The 18,414-nt window shown below is 38.0% G+C and overlaps 1 protein-coding gene across 1 annotated transcript in view; it reads right to left on the minus strand.

Annotated features, from left to right (window-relative positions):
- Positions 1-13,965: 13,965 nt before the first annotated feature.
- The window catches only part of LOC126412798 (putative oxidoreductase GLYR1 homolog), a 262,238-nt gene continuing 257,789 nt past the window's right edge, over positions 13,966-18,414 (minus strand). Inside the window, exon 12 of the mRNA XM_050082577.1 lies at positions 13,966-14,659. Coding sequence (XP_049938534.1) covers positions 14,460-14,659 — 200 coding nt within the window. The 3' untranslated portion in view covers positions 13,966-14,459. The remainder of the gene's footprint in view (positions 14,660-18,414) is intronic.

The following is an 18,414-nucleotide window of genomic DNA, read 5'->3' on the forward strand; positions in this document are numbered from 1 at the left end:
CCAACTTGCACCTTTCTCACATGACATACTGAAAGCTTTGGATCAAGACAACCAGGTAAACAGTGTTTCTTGATTTCCGAAAAGCATTCAACTCAGTACTGCACCTATTCTTATTTTCAAAAGTGTGATCATATAGGGTATCAAGTGAAATTTGTGACTGGATTGAGGCTTTTTGGTAGGGAGGACACAGCACGTTATCTTGGATGGAGAGTCATCATCAGATGTAAAACTTCGGATGTGCCCCAGGGAAGTGTGTTGGGATCCTTGCTGTTCATGTTGTATATTAATGACCTTGCAGACAGTATTAATAGTAAAATCAGGCTTCTTGCAGATGATGCAGTTACCTATAATGAGGTACTATGCGAGAAAAGCTGCATACATTTTCATTTAGATCTTGATAAGATTTCAATGTGGTGCAGAGATTTGCAGCGTGCTCTAGATGTTCAGAAATGTAAAATTTTGCACTTCACAAAATGATAAAACATAGTATCCTGTAACTATAATATCAATGAATGAGCATTGGAATCGGCCAACTCATACACATACCTGGGTGTAACACTTTGTAGGGATATGAAATGGAATGATCACATAGGTTCAGTCATGGTTAAAGCCGGTGGTAGACTTCAGTTTATTGGTAGAACAGAGATTACTTACAAATCACTTGTGTGACTAGTTCTGGAATATTGCTCAAGTGTATGGGACCAGTACCAGATAGGACTAACAGGGTATATTGAACGTAAACAGAGAATTGCAGCACGAATGGTCACAGGTTTGTTTAATCCATGGAAGAGTGTCACAGAGATACTGAAGGAACTAAACTGGCAGACTCTTGTAGACAGACGTAAACTATCCCGAGAAAGTCTGTTAACCCTTTTGTGGTTTTTACTCATTTTTTAGAATTTATTAAGGTACCTCAGCTGTTACAGAGTCTTATTTGGGTCAGAATTACAAATATGCCTTTGAATAATTTTTAACTTGAACCATTTTCTTAAAAAAAAAAAAAAAAAAAAAAATACGGGAGGGGGGGGGTACGCATATGTCCCACTGATCATTTCTGGGACCGATTTTCCTCACAATGAAGTTGCTACAAATTAGTGTAAAATTTATGAACAAGGCCTACTTGCACCAGTATTTAACATTAATGTATTGGAAATGAAATGTAACTCATTTTGCCAATATGCAAACATGTGGTGTACTTTATTATTTCCAACAAAAAAATACATTTTGCTACTTAGTGAATATTACTTACAAAGTGGCACATTACAGGATGAACAAATATATTTTGTTCGTTTTTCAGCGTCTTTTGTGCTGCAAAACCTACACCACCTCCTGTTCTTTTGCTCCTTGGGAATATGAGACCTGACATTCATAAGCCTTACTTCCTGTGGCACTGCAGTGACACCTCTTTTGCTAGAATAGAAAGCAGATGATGGGCCCTTCTTCATTCTTGATGAAGATCCATTTATCAACTGCCTTGCTAGTCTCATTCAAAATGACAGCTGGTTTGTGTTTTGTCTTGACATTCGAAATAGTACATAAGAGTTGACGATCGCTAAGTCAACAAAACAATAAATAGTCGGTGCCACCATTTTACTGATTGCCTGCCAATCATATACCTTTCTTGTAGCTGGCCAAAACGATCTACTCCACCCGTAGTACTATTATAAGCATGTACTACTTCAGGACATGAAATGCTGATTGTGGATCCATCTTTCAATTTTCTTTTGATGAATACAACATCTTTAGGATTATGTGCAGTGGAGATGAGACAGACTGCTTTGCTATCATGCCACTTAACAGCAGCAACACCAGATTTGACAGCAACTCTCCATGGTTTAGACTTGGTGATTTACTCGCCAAAAATGGAGGTAGGCCTTTTCTGTTTCCCCTGACGGTACCACAGCTATAAAGCCCCCGTTTTCTCAGTTCCTTCATTAGTCTAAATGTTGAAAAGAAATTATCAAAAATCGCATTTCTATTGGAATTAAAAAATGGTTTACAGAGTTCCAGCACTACTCTTTCACACATTTGGCAATCTTTGAATTCCTGTCTACTGGCAACAGATTTACCTGTGTAGACATCAAAATTTGAAATAAAACCTGTGTTTGCATCAGCAAGGCACCAAATTTTGTAGCCTCTTTTTACAGGTTTCATGAGCATGTACTGTTTCAGGCTCGTTCTTCCTTTGAATGCAACCATTGACTCATCAACTGCTAGTGAAGTAGAAGGGTGATATACTTTCAAACAGTTTTTGTTCAGGGCTGAGATAAGTGGTCTGATTTTGTACAACTTGTCATAACCAGGATCGTTTGTTGCTGGCTGAAACAAATTATCATTGCAGTGAAGGTTCTCTGTTATTTTCTTATAGCAACCAAGTGTCATAACATTCGATACTGCATTTACATTTACATATGGGTCTGAGCTCCAGTAACTGGCTGCTTCAGGTAATTGATGAATACCCATTACTATTATCATACCCAGAAAAGCTTTTAGTTCCTGAACTGAGTTCCCTCCACTGTGCACTATTCTTCTGTTAAGCATACAAATTTGTTTGAAAGCAGATCTGTTGCATCACTGAAACGTCAAATAATTTTTCAAAATACACAAGTTCATTGTCTGCCAAAGCAAAGTTTACTGTTGGTTTTGGGCCGAACACTGAGGATAAATTTAGTTCTTCAAAGTGAGTTACATCATCATCCCAGTGAGAATCTGTAAATTCACCAGTTTCATCATCTTGCTCAAAATTCACTCCACTTTCACTCGCAACACTGATGTTTTCATCTATCAACGAATCTAGTTGCACATCATTGTTGACAATCTGTTCCATATAATTGTGTGTCCATGTTTCTAATGGTGTTCTTGGAGTAGACAAATGATCATGAGATGAAAAACCTCCTCCAGATCATCATCATCATCATCTTCAATGTCCAATTCTTCTGGATTATCTGGCAGTGAAAAGTAAAAGTCCAGGATCTCGCTGTCTCGCAGCATCTGCATAAAGTAACAATAATATGTCTTAGTTCTAAACCACATACCGTACTTTTACTAGCACAAAATATTACATAAAAAAGCTCTTTCTCTGAAATATAAGTCCTACAACATCCTAACATACAGGAACTATAGGGTCACACAATGGTTACTGGGAGACACGTGTCCCACTAATTGTAACTACGCTAAAAAATATTTTAGAAGTAAAATACGTTTTAGAAAGTGTAGTTGTCATTTGTAAATATATAAGAAATTGAAAATAGCAAAAATACTTACTTCGGGCATTTTTAGTGGTCAGAATACACCGAAAACTGTCTCGAGACACAAGAAATACAAGTTTTGGTGCGGAAACTCACGCGACAACGCACTGCAACAGTCACAGCCTTCTATAGACTGAGAATTTCAGTGCCTCGATTTTTTTCCGAGTTCAGAAGAGCTGCCAACAGATGGCAGAACTGAGCAGAAATATGCAACTCGCTTCCCAGTGTTTTAAATAAGGCCCAAAATTAGTGGGATATATGTGTCCCAGCAACCATGAAAGGGTTAACTAAGTTTCCCAGAACTGGCTCTAAATGATTACTGTAGGGATACATTACAATCCCCTACATTTCACTCACATAGGGATTGCGAGAATGACATTAGAGTAATTACTGCACCATCAGAGGCAAAGGATAAAAATATGAACTTAAGCACATAAAATAAAGTTCACATTAATATTAAAGGTTAATTTTCTATCTATATATAGATAATTCCATGTCAATTCAACACAGCACTCAACGCAGCTGTAGCGATTATAAAGCTAAGTACTGACAAACTTATTTGTGCACTGGTATACAGTTATTAAATTCAATAGTTTTCAGCGGTGTTTCATGTTGTTTGTGGCAAAATAATGATTTAATAAACTTTTGGAAATGTTCGCTCACTGTGTCTTTTAGAGTTTTCTGTGCATTGAAGTCATTTAGTAAATTTCGTGCTTTAGTTTTCAGCTGACGTTTCTTAGACAGAGAATTTCTAGAGCGCTATTGTTAGTTCTATAAATAGTTCTACTGGTGTAACTGAACTTTGGTAACATAGACATATAGTTTTTTTTCCATTAACTGTAAAAATTTATAGTGAGTGAGAAGTGTGGGCTCTGTCATAGGTTTGTGAGTAGTGGGTTACAGTGTGGGATGTGTTCAAAGTATTTTCATTGGGGGAATGCAGTGAGGAAGCCAGTGGGCATTCTAGCGAGATCCTCTCCTGGGAATGCAGAATCTGTAGTAGAAAGAAGTTGATAGAGGAGCAGGACCATAAGATCTGTGCCCTTCAGGTGCAGTTACGATGTGAAAAGAAGGAACTAGGTAGGTTGAGGAGGGTGAAGCGTGCTGGAGACTGGGAAATGGCAGTTGGCACAAAGGCAGCCTGGAAGAGGAGGTATTCAGACAGTTATACTTTGCACATATTCAATAGATTTGACCAGCTGTCAGAGTTGACTGGAGAGGAGCCTCGTGTAGCTGTAGATGTAGGTGTAGATGTAGGAAACATGCAGCAGTTTGGAGGCTTATGGTCAGTTGCAAAGTCTACTAGAAAGAAGAAGATTCTGCTGCTAGGTAGTTCGTACAGTAGAGATATTGCAGGAAGTGTTGGGGAGTGAGTACCAGGTCACCAGAATTGTGAACCCTAGTGCAGGGTTGGCTCAAGCGACTGACAGCATAGGGGAGCTACGTAGGAATTTTATGGAGGATCAGGTAGGGATAGTGGGTGGAGCAGGGAACAGTCTTGATAGGGACAGGGAATGTGATGTTAAGTGGTGATCTGGTAAAGATAGCTACTCAAACCAGTCGCACTAATGTGCATTTCGTGCATCTATTTCATCGTCATGATCGGCCTCACCTTAATGTGGTTGTTAGGCGTGTTAACATGGCGTGGGGAGGGCAATGATGGCAGAGGGCATAGGTCACATCTCAGTGGTGTCACTTAGGTCTATCAGTAGATCGGGATTCACTAGGCATGGCCTGCACTTCAATAGGTATGGGAAGGGGAGGCTGGCAGAGCTTATAGGTGACAGTGTAGTGGGTCGTGGTTGTGGTGGTGGTGGTAGTGGTAGTGGTAGTACCACACATGGAAAAATTCCTGTAGTAGTTGGTGTTACAACTACACCTTTTTTAGATTGAAGTCAGCTGATTGGTCTACTTAAAAATGTTCTGGGATGCAGCCAAAGCACTGCGTTATTGCCTGTGCCAGTGGGACCTATGCTGTTTGTGTCTTCTACACCGGAATTTTACGTTCATGGTTGAAGGGCATTAATTGAAAGAACTAATGGAGTGTGAAGAATACACATTCCCACTATAAAAGCACTGACTAGCATTTGTTACATGTAATCCTGTATCTCTATCACGCTTCATAGGTGCACGTCCCTATTGTCCAACTTCGACAAAACTGACTAATAATCAGTTTAACTGTTTGGTGCAAATTGCATTGATGAAATAATCAACAAGGCAGGGTAGTTCCAGAGAGTACAACAAAATCAAAGAGATGAATTCATTGATGTGTGTGCATCTACTTTATAACACTTCCTACCTCACTGCATACCACCCAGCAGCAGTCACTGATTTTTAAAATCACAAAAGAAGAAATCAAAGTAAATTAATATCTTATATCTAAAAACAAAGATGATGTGACTTACCAAAAGAAAGTGCTGGCAGGTCGATAGACACACAAACAAACACAAACATACACACAAAATTCAAGCTTTCACGACCAACGGTTGCTTCGTCAGGAAAGAGGGAAGGGGAGGGAAAGACGAAAGGATGTGGGTTTTAAAGGAGAGGGTAAGGAGTCATTCCAATCCCGGGAGCGGAAAGACTCACCTTAGGGGGAAAAAAGGACGGGTATACACTCGCGCACACACACACACATATCCATCCACACATATACAGACACAGGCAGACATATTCAAAGACCTGTGTCTGTATGTATGTGTGTGTGTGTGTGTGTGTGTGTGTGTGTGTGTGTGTGTGTGCGCGCGCGCGAGAATGTATACCCGTCCTTTTTTCCCCCCTAAGGTGAGTCTTTCGCTCCCGGGATTGGAATGACTCCTTACCCTCTCCCTTAAAACCCACATCCTTTCGTCTTTCCCTCTCCTTCCCTCTTTCCTGACGAAGCAACCGTTCATTGCGAAAGCTTGAATTTTGTGTGTATGTTTGTGTGTCTATCGACCTGCCAGCGCTTTCTTTTGGTAAGTCACATCATCTTTGTTTTTAGATATATTTTTCCTACGTGGAATGTTTCCCTCTATTATATTCATATCATTAAATTAATATCTTGGTGTTTGTGATTTTGTTCAGAATTACTCCTTCACCATTCACGATGAAGTACAGGGATTTAATTACAAAAATTCACAGTTTACAATTCATCTATTTGTAGCTTACTACCAAGATGCAAATACTTATAAAACACATCATGTGTCGTATGTAGAAATATGGATTGCCTTCAACATGATACTGTGTGTGTGTGTGTGTGTGTGTGTGTGTGTGTGTGTGTTTCTTTCCAGCACATTTTCATCAAGTTCTTAATATGTCACTTTCCAACACCAAAGCATATTTACTCCTTTTTGGATGGATATACTGCCCAATACACCAACAGACAACAGACAGAATTTCTTCAATGCATCCCACCATCAGGAAGATTTTGAATGGCAGTTTTTTGCTATAGCACATGGTAAAGGACCTTGTGATAAGATTGCAGGGGCTGTAAAGAGGTCAGCCACACTTTCCAGCATCAAGCGGCCCATGAAACCCATATTTTGACATCAAGACAGTTATTTCAGTGGTGCAAAGAAAATATTCCTTCATGTGTCTTTGGCTAAACATCCATTTCCCACCATGATTATGACATTGCCAAGTTGAAGCAACATTTCAAGAATATGATTCCAGGTACCAGTAAGTTTCAATGTGTAATACATAATAACATAGGTATAGTAGTAATAAAGACATTTTCTGTTTCTTTACTGAGCAGAGAAGATACAGTATTGCTATGTGGAAAGAAATGCTGTTAAGACTTACATAGATTTGCTGCCTGTACATATGACAACATATATGTATTTTGCACAGGACATAATTTAATCATAGCTAATACTTGGTTTAAGAATCGTGAAAAAAGATTGTATATGTGCAAGAGACCTGGAGACACCTGAAGGATTCTGATTGACTATAAAATGGCAAGACCGAGATTTTGGAACCAGGTTTTAAATTTTAAGACATTTCCAGCGATAGATGTGGGTTCTGACCATAATTTATTGGTTATCAACTGCTGAATAAAATTGAGAAACTGCAAAAAGTAGGAATTTAAAGAGATGGGACCTGGATAAACTGAAAGAGTCAGAGCTTGTAGAGAGTTTCAGAAAGAGCATTGTTGTTGTTGTTGTTGTTGTTGTCTTCAGTCCTGAGACTGGTTTCACGCAGCTCTCCATGCTACTCTATCCTGTGCAAGCTTCTTCATCTCCCAGTACTTACTGCAACCTACATCCTTCTGAATCTGCTTAGTGTATTCATCTCTTGGTCTCCCTCTATGATTTTTACCCTCCAATGCTAAATTTGTGATCCCTTGGTGCCTCAGAACATGTCCTACCAACCGGTCCCTTCTTCTTGTCAAGTTGTGCCACGAACTCCTCTTCTCCCCAATTCTATTCAATACCTCCTCATTAGTTATGTGATCTACCCATCTAATCTTCAGCATTCTTCTGTAGCACCACATTTCGAAAGCTTCTATTCTCTTCTTGTCCAAACTATTTATTGTCCATGTTTCACTTCCATACACGGCGACACTCCATACAAATACTTTCAGAAACGACTTCCTGACACTTAAATCTATACTCGATGTTAACAAAATTTTCATCTTCAGAAACGCTTTCCTTGCCATTGCCAGTCTACATTTTATATCCTCTCTACTTCGACCATCATCAGTTATTTTGCTCCCCAAATAACGAAACTCCTTTACTACTTTAAGTGTCTCATTTCCTAATCTAATTCCCTCAGCATCACCCGACTTAATTCAACTACATTCCATTATCCTCATTTTGCTTTTGTTGGTGTTCATCTTATATCTTCCTTTCAAGACACTGTCCATTCCGTTCAAATGCTCTTCCAAGTCCTTTGCTGTCTCTGACAGAATTACAATGTCACTGGCGAACCTCAACGTTTTTATTTCTTCTCCATGCAAGAGCATTAGGAAACAATTAACAAGAACAGGGGAAAGGAATACAGTAGAAGAAGAATGGGTTGCTTTGAGAGATGAAATAGTAAAGGCAGCAGAGGATCAAGTAGCTAATCAGACGAGGGCTGGTAAAAATCCTTGGGTAACACAAGAGATAATGAATTTAATCAACGAAAAGAGAAAATATAAAAATATAAAGAGAAAATATATAAATGAAGAGGGCGAAAGGGAATACAAACGTTTAAAAAATGAGATTGACTGGAAGTGCAAAATGGCTCGAGGACAGATGTAAGGATTTAGAAGCATATATCACTAGGGTAGAAACAGATACCACCTACAGGAAAATTAAAGAGACCTTTGGAGAACAGAGAACCACCTGCATGAATAACAAGAGCTCAGATGTAAAACCAAAGCAAAGAAGAGAAAGCAGAAAGGTGGAAGGAGTATATAGAGGGTCTATACAAGGGAGATGTACTAGAGGGCAATATTACAGAAATGGAAGAGGATGTAGATGAAGATGAGATGGGAGATATGATTCTGCGAGAAGAATTTGACAGAGCACTGAGAGACCTAAGTCAAAACAAGGCTCCGGGAACAGACAATATTCTGTTACAGCTACTGATAACCTTGGGAGCACCAACCATGACAAAACTCTTCCATCTGGTGAGCAAGACATATGAGACAGGAGAAATACACTTAGACTTCATGAACAATATAATAATTCCACTTCCAAAGAAAGCAGGTGCTGCCAGATGTGAACATTACTGAACTATCAGTTTAATAAGTCACGGTTGTAAAATAATGACAAGAATCCTTTACAGAAGAACGGAAAAACTGGTAGAAGCCAACCATGGGGAAGAACAGTTTGGATTCTGGAGAAATTTAGGAACGCACAGGGCAATACTGACCCTATGACTTCTCATACAAGATAGGTCAAGGAAAGGAAAGCCTACATTTATGGCATTTGTAGACTTAGAGAAAGCTTTTGACAATGTTGACTGGAATACTCTCTTTCAGATTCTAAACATATCAGGGATAAAATACAGGGAGCAAAAGGATATTTAACCAGATGGCAGTTATAAGAGTCGAGATGTACGAAAGGGAAGCAGTGGTTGAGAAGGGAGTGAGACAGAGTTGTAGCCTACCCCCAATGTTATTCAATCTGTATATTGAGCAAGTAGTAGAGGGAACAAAATAAAAATTGGAAGTAGGAATTAAGGTCGAGGGAGAAGAAATAATAACTTTGAGGTTTGCTGATGACACTGTAATTCTGTCAGAGACAGCAAAGAACTTGGATAAGCAGTAGAGTGGAATGGACAGTATATTGAAGGGAGGATATAAGATGAACATCAACAAAATCAAAATGAGGATAATGGAAAGCTGTCGAATTAAATCAGGTGATGCTTAGGGAATTAGACCAGGAAATGACCACTTAAAGCAGGAGATGGGTTTTGCTACTTGGGAAGCAAAATAACTGATGACGATCGAAGCACAGAGGATATAAAATGTATACTGGCAATGGCAAGAAAAGCGTTTCTGGAGAAGAGAAATTTGTTAACATCGTGCATAGATTTAAGTGGCAGGAAGTCCTTTCTGTAGCCATGTTTGGAAGTAACACATGGACGATAAACGGTTTAGACAAGAAGAGAATAGAAGCTTCTGAAATGTGGTGCTACAGAAGAATGCTCAAGATTAGATGGGTAGATCATGTAACTAACGAGGAGGTACTGAACAGAATTGGGGGGAGGAGAAATTTGTAGCACAACCAGAAAAAAAAAGGTTGATTGGTTGGTGAGACACATTCTGAGGCATCAAGGCATCACCAACCAATTTAGTACTGGAGGGAAGTGACGGGGGTAAAAATCATAGAGAGAGTCCAAGAGATGAATATAGTAAGCAGATTCAGAAAGATGTAGATTGCAGTAGTTACTTGGAGATGAAGAGGCTTGTACAGGATACAGTAGTGTGGACAGCTGCATCAAACCAGTCTGTGGACTGAAGACCATGACCAAGACCACAAGAACAACATGTATGATAGTCACTGGTGGGTTGCATATTACTTATAAACTTATGATGTACAGACAAGCATCTTGCATAAATGTGGATATCTCCGTAATTTGCGTTTTCTGATATACCTGTAAATTTCACACAACTTCCTAACTTTTTCAGACCTGTATCGTTCTCCACAGTCGTCATATGCCTCTGCAAATTGGTAATTCTCCATCTCTTATGCAAACCATTCGATGCACCAAACCTGAAAGAAATTTGAGGTGGTCTCACTGAAAATTTTACTTTTCTATGTTGAATTGATATGGTATTACCTATATATATATTTAGCATAAGATAGTGATGAGCGGGATACAGAAGAGAGAAGAAGTTACATATCTATTCCGAAAAACAAAAAATATACAGATGACATGATGCTGACTAGAGATGAGTCATTCATGAACTAACTGGTCCAAATGAACAGTTCATCAAGATGAACGGAATGAGCGAGGAACGAATTGTAAGGAACGGTCTTTCATAGTTCACTTCGGTCATGGCTTTCTAATTATAGTTCCCAGGAATGGGAAATGGTCAGTCTGGATCCCGCAATGGCACATCAGCCAGTCTCATTCCAGCCTCGGTCCCATTCTTGTCTGACTCGGTCTCGGTAGCGGCTTTCTACTTATAGTTCCCGGGAACGGGAAACGGTTGGACTCATTCCCGAACGGCACATCGGCCGGTCTCGTTCCAGCCTCGGTCCCATTCCCATTTGTCTCGGTCTCTGTCTCGCTCGGCTGGACTCGTCCTTCTTCACGTGGCCACTTGTCGCAGTTCCACTGCCGATTACTCATAGTTAGTTCAGTATAGAGTTGTTGTTCATTTCGTTCACTTCGCACGCCCATTCTAGATCTGTTTCAAACCTGTTTTGAACTCTGAGCTTCTGTATTCTATTCAGCATCCACAACCCGTAATTAAAACATATTTTATAATTACATAAACTACATAAAAATTAAATGGTATGTGATACACACATCTTTTCAGGTAACAAAACGACGTGTCAGCTTACTTCACTATTCCGATAAACAGCACAAGAAATATTTGTAAAAAGGCAAGATTTTTTGTTATTACACATGTAAAGGACGTCGACACAGCACACACAAGCGGCCATTTTCTGTCTTTTTTTTTTATCCAAGGTAAAAGAGCATGTTCATTGTTATGGAAGGCAGACTGACTTACAACCGGATGAAGCCTGCGCTTCATAATTGAGTGTATGGTGCCACATTTTGGAAAGAGAATATGATAACTCCTACAATATTATTTCAGAGGTACAGGGTGGTGCACGAAAAATCGGCCCAGAGTACTAGACAGCTCATTGTCACTTACCAATTGTCACCTATTGTTTCGAAGGTGTTTGCATTAGCTTATTTGTTATTTCTTCACTGCCTAATTATTACATCTATTCTGCTCGTAGCGGTCAACAAATCGTGTGTAATTGGCGAGCAGTCTGTACTCGGGGCCGGTTTTTCATGCTCCACCTTATTATTTTACTGTGATCAGCCACATAACGCTACAGTTGCCTAAACAAGATATTTTGCAGAATCATGAAAATTACAAGTGTGTGAGAATTCTGTTATGAATGAAAACTCTGTACTCCAGGGGGGAGGCAAGTGCCCCCTCTTGGTGCCTTCCATCTTCAGTCAAAGTTTCATAACCGGTTAAAAACCTGTCCAAAAATGTAACAACTTCACTACCGAAGTGATTTTTGAGCCTGGTGTAGATGTCAACACTCTTTTCTTTGAGAGGAATGGTCAGTACCGTAGGAGCCCACCTTGCACAAGTCTTACAGTAGTCCAATTTGTTTTCACCAACATGTTATTGAAATTTTCAGCAAATTTTTTAGTTCCAAGTAGTCAGTCTTCTCAGATAAGTGAATCAATATCATTCTGAAATGCCAATATTGATATTGCTACTCCTCACCACCAGCAGGACTTTTCACACATGCTTTTGCAGTTAATTTTAAGCTTTTTCCAACCACATTTGAAACTTGTCTCATTCATGCAATTACTACCATACCGTTTCTTCGTCACAGAGATTATTTTTGCCAATTGTACACAGATCACACAATGCTCATCTTCATCTTCAAAAGTATTTTCTCTGAATGGACACACATCACAGGATCTTAGATGTTATGTTTACATATAAATTAATAAAAAAAAAAGACACACACTCTTCACATGGTTGCCAACTAACACATACGAAAATTTCCATTCCCCGCATTAGGTGTTGCCTTCACTATATATCTTTGTCCATCTAATTATTCAACAACTTCCATAAAGAACCACTTGAAACTTTCGTCTCTGTTGTGTATTGCTCTCTTCCCATCAAGTTCACCTTCGAGTTGTAGTCTGTTAGTTAATTGCACACTTCACAAAAATGGCAGATTAGAATTACTTTTGCCGTCATTTACAGCAAGTGTATGAAAGAAAATCCAAATGCTTTAAACATTCACAGATCACTGCCTGAAGACAGGTTTTTAAATACTGTCAACCCACATTGCATGTGCCAAAGATCATCTAAAATCCACTTAGCACACTGGCTTTTTCATCTGATTACCCAAAAATGTGTAATTTCCATAAGAACCATACTTTTAGATGTATGAAGACTGCATTATGGGCTGGATATCTTTGAGTCCTAGTTATGTGCTGCAGGCAATGGTTGTAGAGGTGTTAGCTAAATGAACTACAGCCAACTGTGCATAAAAATGTCATTTTCTATTACTTCTCTAAAATCAAAATGTAGTAGTTCCTCAAGCCATTATTTCAGTTTAAGACACTTGTACACATTTGTTTACAGGATAAGCAGCTGTGTGCGATATAATGAAAGAGTCTGCCTTTCTAACATCACAAATGAGAACCAAAACATGATATCTTCGGGTTTTTACTGTCTGTTAAGTAACAATAAGAAGAAAGGAAAAAAATCAACCTACAGTTTCATATGCAACAAAGAATGGATGGCAAAATTAATAAAGCTGCCCTTCCCCCCACCATAATAATTCTTCAATTGAGGTACAAAATACAAAAGAGCAGTCTATGCACAGGTTACAGAAAAACTTGAAACAGTGGTTACGAAATAGCTCATAGTATTATTACTTCAGACAGTAATTTTTAAATACTTTTTATCTACAAGTTGCTTGTATTTTGACTCCTCTGAACAAAAGTTTCAGTAACATAAACTAGTTGCACAAATAACTTAATTGTTCCTTATTTTACTTAAATTTTATGTCTAACTTGACAGAAATAAAATATAAATGCACAATAAGTGTGAGCAGCACAATAATGATTCAACTTGATCCTTCAAATCCATTATACATTACACCAAAGAGACAAATGTAGTACGTATTCAAGTATATTCATGAAAAATTCTGTTTAACATGCAATAACAGCATGGAAGGCTGAAGTACACACATTTATCACATATAAGAAAGTTATGCAGTATTTTTGTAAGGGGAGGGATGTTAAGCAAACTTATCTTTGTGTGCCAGACAGAAAAACTTATTGGACATACTTGTTCTTACCAAATGAAAGATCAAGATTTTTCTAACAGGATGTACAAGTATTATGTACAAGTATTATGTACATCTGTAAGTACATCTGTTTGTTTCAAATCACAAAATACTGCAATTTTGGAAAATGTAACAAAATATTGTGAAAGCTGTTTTCAGTCATGAATCTCTTCATATAAGTTAAAATTCTCTCAAGACAGAATATGTGGAAAAATAAAAAGTCACAACAATGCACCTTCTCTGTTATTTTAATAAAAATTTATTTGTGAAATGTATCCATACAAGATTCTATACATTATTCTGTGAATGATATCAGCTCTCTCGAAAGTCATATTTAAAGCACAGAAGTCTCTGTTTCATAATTGCACTCTTGCATTACTAAAAAATAAAACTATTTTTTCAAGATAATTTTTCCTTCATCCACCAAAGGTGGCAGTAGAATTGTTTGGTATCAAATTACCAGTATTAAAGCAGCCTGACAAAAATTCATCACTGATAAAACAAATCGGGTTACAGTAATTACACAGATTTCAAAGTGTCAGTTCATTTATGTAACCACTTCAAAAAATATTTCTGGTCAATACTATTCAGTGATAAATGGGCTGCAGCACTGTCATGATCATGTGGAATATGTCATAATTCAACACTATTTGTAAAAGTATATAGAGCCTCTTTCCACGACCCTGAAGAAACCATTGTATAAAACAGCAGTCATCTATTTAACAAATTTTCAAAATCGTGCACGGATGTAGACTGCAGATGCATCATGTGAACCATATCCAAGCCTTTTCGCGTGCTTGAAAAGTTCATTGGTTGATGCAGTCAGCGGCAGCGGTTGCTCCAACTGGTCACCCATGATTAGAGAAAGTTTTAGGTCCTTCTGCATATGTTCCAGAGGTAAATGCGTAGGGAAAGAACCATCTATAATGGCTGAAAATGAAAGTTATTTAAGAAATCAGTAACTGGCTCACTTCACCTATTCACACAAATGCAATAACTATACAGAAACAGGTCTCTTACACATCAGCCTTCAACAAGTTACTACAATGTTAAGACACGAACAGTAAAAATCTTAGACTTAACTTCTGTAAGAATTTTATAAAATTGCAAATGATAGTTTCCACCAACACAAAGCATACACAATAAATACTACATGATGTTCATACAATGCAGTCCCTCAATTAGTAAGTAGAGTGATCTCTTATTCGAAAACATTATTTCTGATAAAGTTCATGTATAACATCTGACTCTTATTTCAGATGTCTTCAAATCCAAACCTTGTTTTTTTTGTGTGTTTGGGAAATATGTATACACAAACTCCATCACTTATCTCTGGGTAAAGCAAATTTTTCAGACCAGTGATTTCTTTAGTACACTTTCACTGGCCCCATACCCAGAGTAATGTTAACACATTATGAACTAATTCACAAGTTGTTATGAACAACCCAGCTTTCTTTCTCACTGCACCTTTTTGCACCAATTTTATGTATAATACAGGCCTGTAGTGGATAAACTTATGAAAATGATAATATCCATTTCTGACTTGTTCACTCTGGGGGCAATATGCAGTGTACGGTAACTGACGAAAACTTCACAAGCCAAGATCGCTAAAAAAGCGTTTTATTGGATGACCGATTTTGACAGAGCTACACTGTCATCATTGGATCTCATGCTTTTGAATTTTTACAACATATTATCGATCAGTGTTAGAAGTTGGTTCACATTTTTCTTCATTTACTCTGCTGATATTACTAAAAAGAAATCACAAGACGTGGCTATATAATGAAAACTATAACATTACTTTTTATTTGTTGCAACCGATTGCTGAATCTGCCTTTGCCTGATAACTTTTGTTGCATATCTGAGGCTTCATTTCCAAGAAACAGCGACATCTATGAAGAAAGTGAATTATGCATATTTTGGTATAAAAGTGAGATCAAAAGCATTTACAGATCCTCTTGAGAAGACTAGCTTTGATTCTCGTGAGGACTTTCAAGACACTGCAAGAGCCTGGGATATTCACAAAAGCCAAATTGAAATCTACAGTCAGAGACTTACATCTCAGGATTTATCATAATCATTACACTCTAAGTTAAGAGGAAAAAAATATTGACAATGGAACTACTCCTTTGTGGCACAGAGAGAGAGAAGAGAGAGAGAGAGAGAGAGAGAGAGAGAGAGAGAGAGAGAGATCATTTGCATAACTATTTGTAGAGCTTCCCATGCTACTGAGAGAATGCTATAAGAATTTCTATTCTCACACAACTGAAGCACAATGATTATTGATAAATCATTATTTCCATATTTTCTGGACAAAAGCAATGTTAACAAAATATCTAAAACTTTTATGTGAATGTGACAGCTCTGACAGAAGCAAGGACTGGATTAAAAAATGCATGAATGCAAAAATGTAGTTCAGCAATGTTCAGTTGTTCTAAAGGAAGTTCTCACACAGTCACTTCAGATTAAGGTAGGGGGTTAATGAAACAATATCAGATGGCTTGTCTAAAGAAAGTGGGTGTTTTAAATGGATTTGTGAAAACTTTGTGCATTATCAGAAGCAAAACTGAAACTAGGAATTTTTGTCGATCCAGACATGAAGAATATTTTTAGTGATGAAGTACTTGTAAGCAAAGCAGTAACAGATCAGCATCATACACCAACAGTGTTTGACGAGGTAGTCCAGAAACATTTTAGAAAGTTTAAGGACATGCCCGACCCCCATGAATGTCCAATTGGAAGTATTTTGCGAAAATACCCTGTAAATGAAGACCAAGAAAGTTTTTTTTTATAATTTTTTATTCCTTCAATAACTCAAAAACTATGGCTTTGTGCAAAAAAGGCTCCCAGTAGTAAATTAAACTACAGTAAATTTCCTATTAAAAGAGACCCTATTCATTCTTCCTTTTAAGACCAATACTTCTTATGTTGTAGGTGATGGAAAAATCACATATGATTAAAAAATGTGTGTGTTAATGGTACAAAATTACCATTTACTGTTAAATAAATTGGGTTAAGAACAATTAGGAGGATAAGTCAATTATTATCTGCAATTTAGTGAATTACTGTTTATTTTGGTAGTACTGTCATCTTACGTTGACGAGGCATGCTTTGTTTTTTTGCTGTTACATCCTTGCAATTTTCAAGCTACTAGGTTAGTTTCTTTATCGCTGTCCTGTTGTTAATCATGGCTGCTCTGCTGTCTATTTGCACCAAAGAAGAGCAACATTCAGTGATCCATTTTTGTGGTTGGAAGGTGTATCAGGGGTCGAAATTCATCGAAGACTTTTGGTACAGTACAGGAATAGTGTTTTGCCACAATGGAATGTCTACGAATGGATTGAAAAATTCCGAAATGGTCACACAAGTGTTATGCACGATGAAGGAGCCAGACGACCGTTTACTGCCACAAATGAAGAAACCACTGAGCGTTCACATGATATGATTCTCTTAGACAGACGATTAACTATTGACGAAGTGGCACATCGTCTGCAAATTAGTTGTGGTTCTGCCTACAAAATCATCCACAACAGACTTGGGTTTCATAAAGTTTGTGCAAGATGGGTCCCCAAACAACTCACGCAGTTGCATAAACAAACACGTTTAGACATCTGCAAAAACATTTGGATCCCTATGGTAATGAAGGGGACAACTTATTAGGCAGGATCATTACTGGTGACGAAACATGTATCCATCATTACGAGCCTGAGAGTAAACAGCAGAGTATGGAATGGAAACATCCAAATTCGGCGTGCAAGAAAAAGTTCACGACCCAACCGTCCGCAGGAAAAGTGATGCTTACAGTTTTTTGGGATGCACAAAGTTCAGTAATGGAACATTATCGGGAAAGGCGCACAACAATAAACAGTGTACATTACAGTGAGATGCTTAGTGCCAGGCTAAAGCCTGCAATTCAAAGCAAATGTTGAGGATTGCTGTCAAAAGGTATGGTGTTGTTGCACGACAATGCCTGACTGCATACTGCTGCTCAAATGCTGAAATGCTACAGAAACTAAAATTTGAAGTACTGGATCATCCTCCATGATCTTGCCCCTTCTGACTATCACTTGTTTGGTCCACTCAAACAGGCATTAAGGGGCCATTGATTTGCCTCAGACGAAGCAGTGAAAGAAGCGGTGCATTCCTGGCTCGCAGCTCAACCGAGAACCTTTTTTTATGAGGGCGTCAGGAAGCTTGTACAACGATGGACTAAGTGCGTTGAAACGCAAAGAGACTATGTCAAAAACTGACGTTCTTGTAAGTTTCCTATTTGATTACAATAAAATTTTATAACTACTTTGCAGATAATAATTGACTTACCCTCGTATTAAATGCTAGTATCACATCTAAGTGCAGTAGGACCATATTAATCCTAGCAATAGCAACAAATTTTCCACAGTGCACATTACAAAAGGTGAGTACTTTATATCCCCCTTAAAAAATCATTAACTGTTGATGGCTTATATAAACAACAGCTTTAAAGAGGTACTGATTTGTAAGTATAGTCAAGAAGGTGAAAACATCTTTTAGAACACTCTTAGCAGTATCTACACTTTTTTATAATGTGTATTACCCAGCTATAGGTACTTTATGACCACAGCAAAAAATTTAAAAACTGCAAATTTTGTCCTAGTCTGTTTACATTTACTTAAGACATACACTCTAAAGAAAAACTGATTTGGAAG

This window comes from Schistocerca serialis, chromosome 7 (assembly GCF_023864345.2).
Source record: "Schistocerca serialis cubense isolate TAMUIC-IGC-003099 chromosome 7, iqSchSeri2.2, whole genome shotgun sequence".
Lineage (NCBI taxonomy): Eukaryota > Metazoa > Arthropoda > Insecta > Orthoptera > Acrididae > Schistocerca > Schistocerca serialis.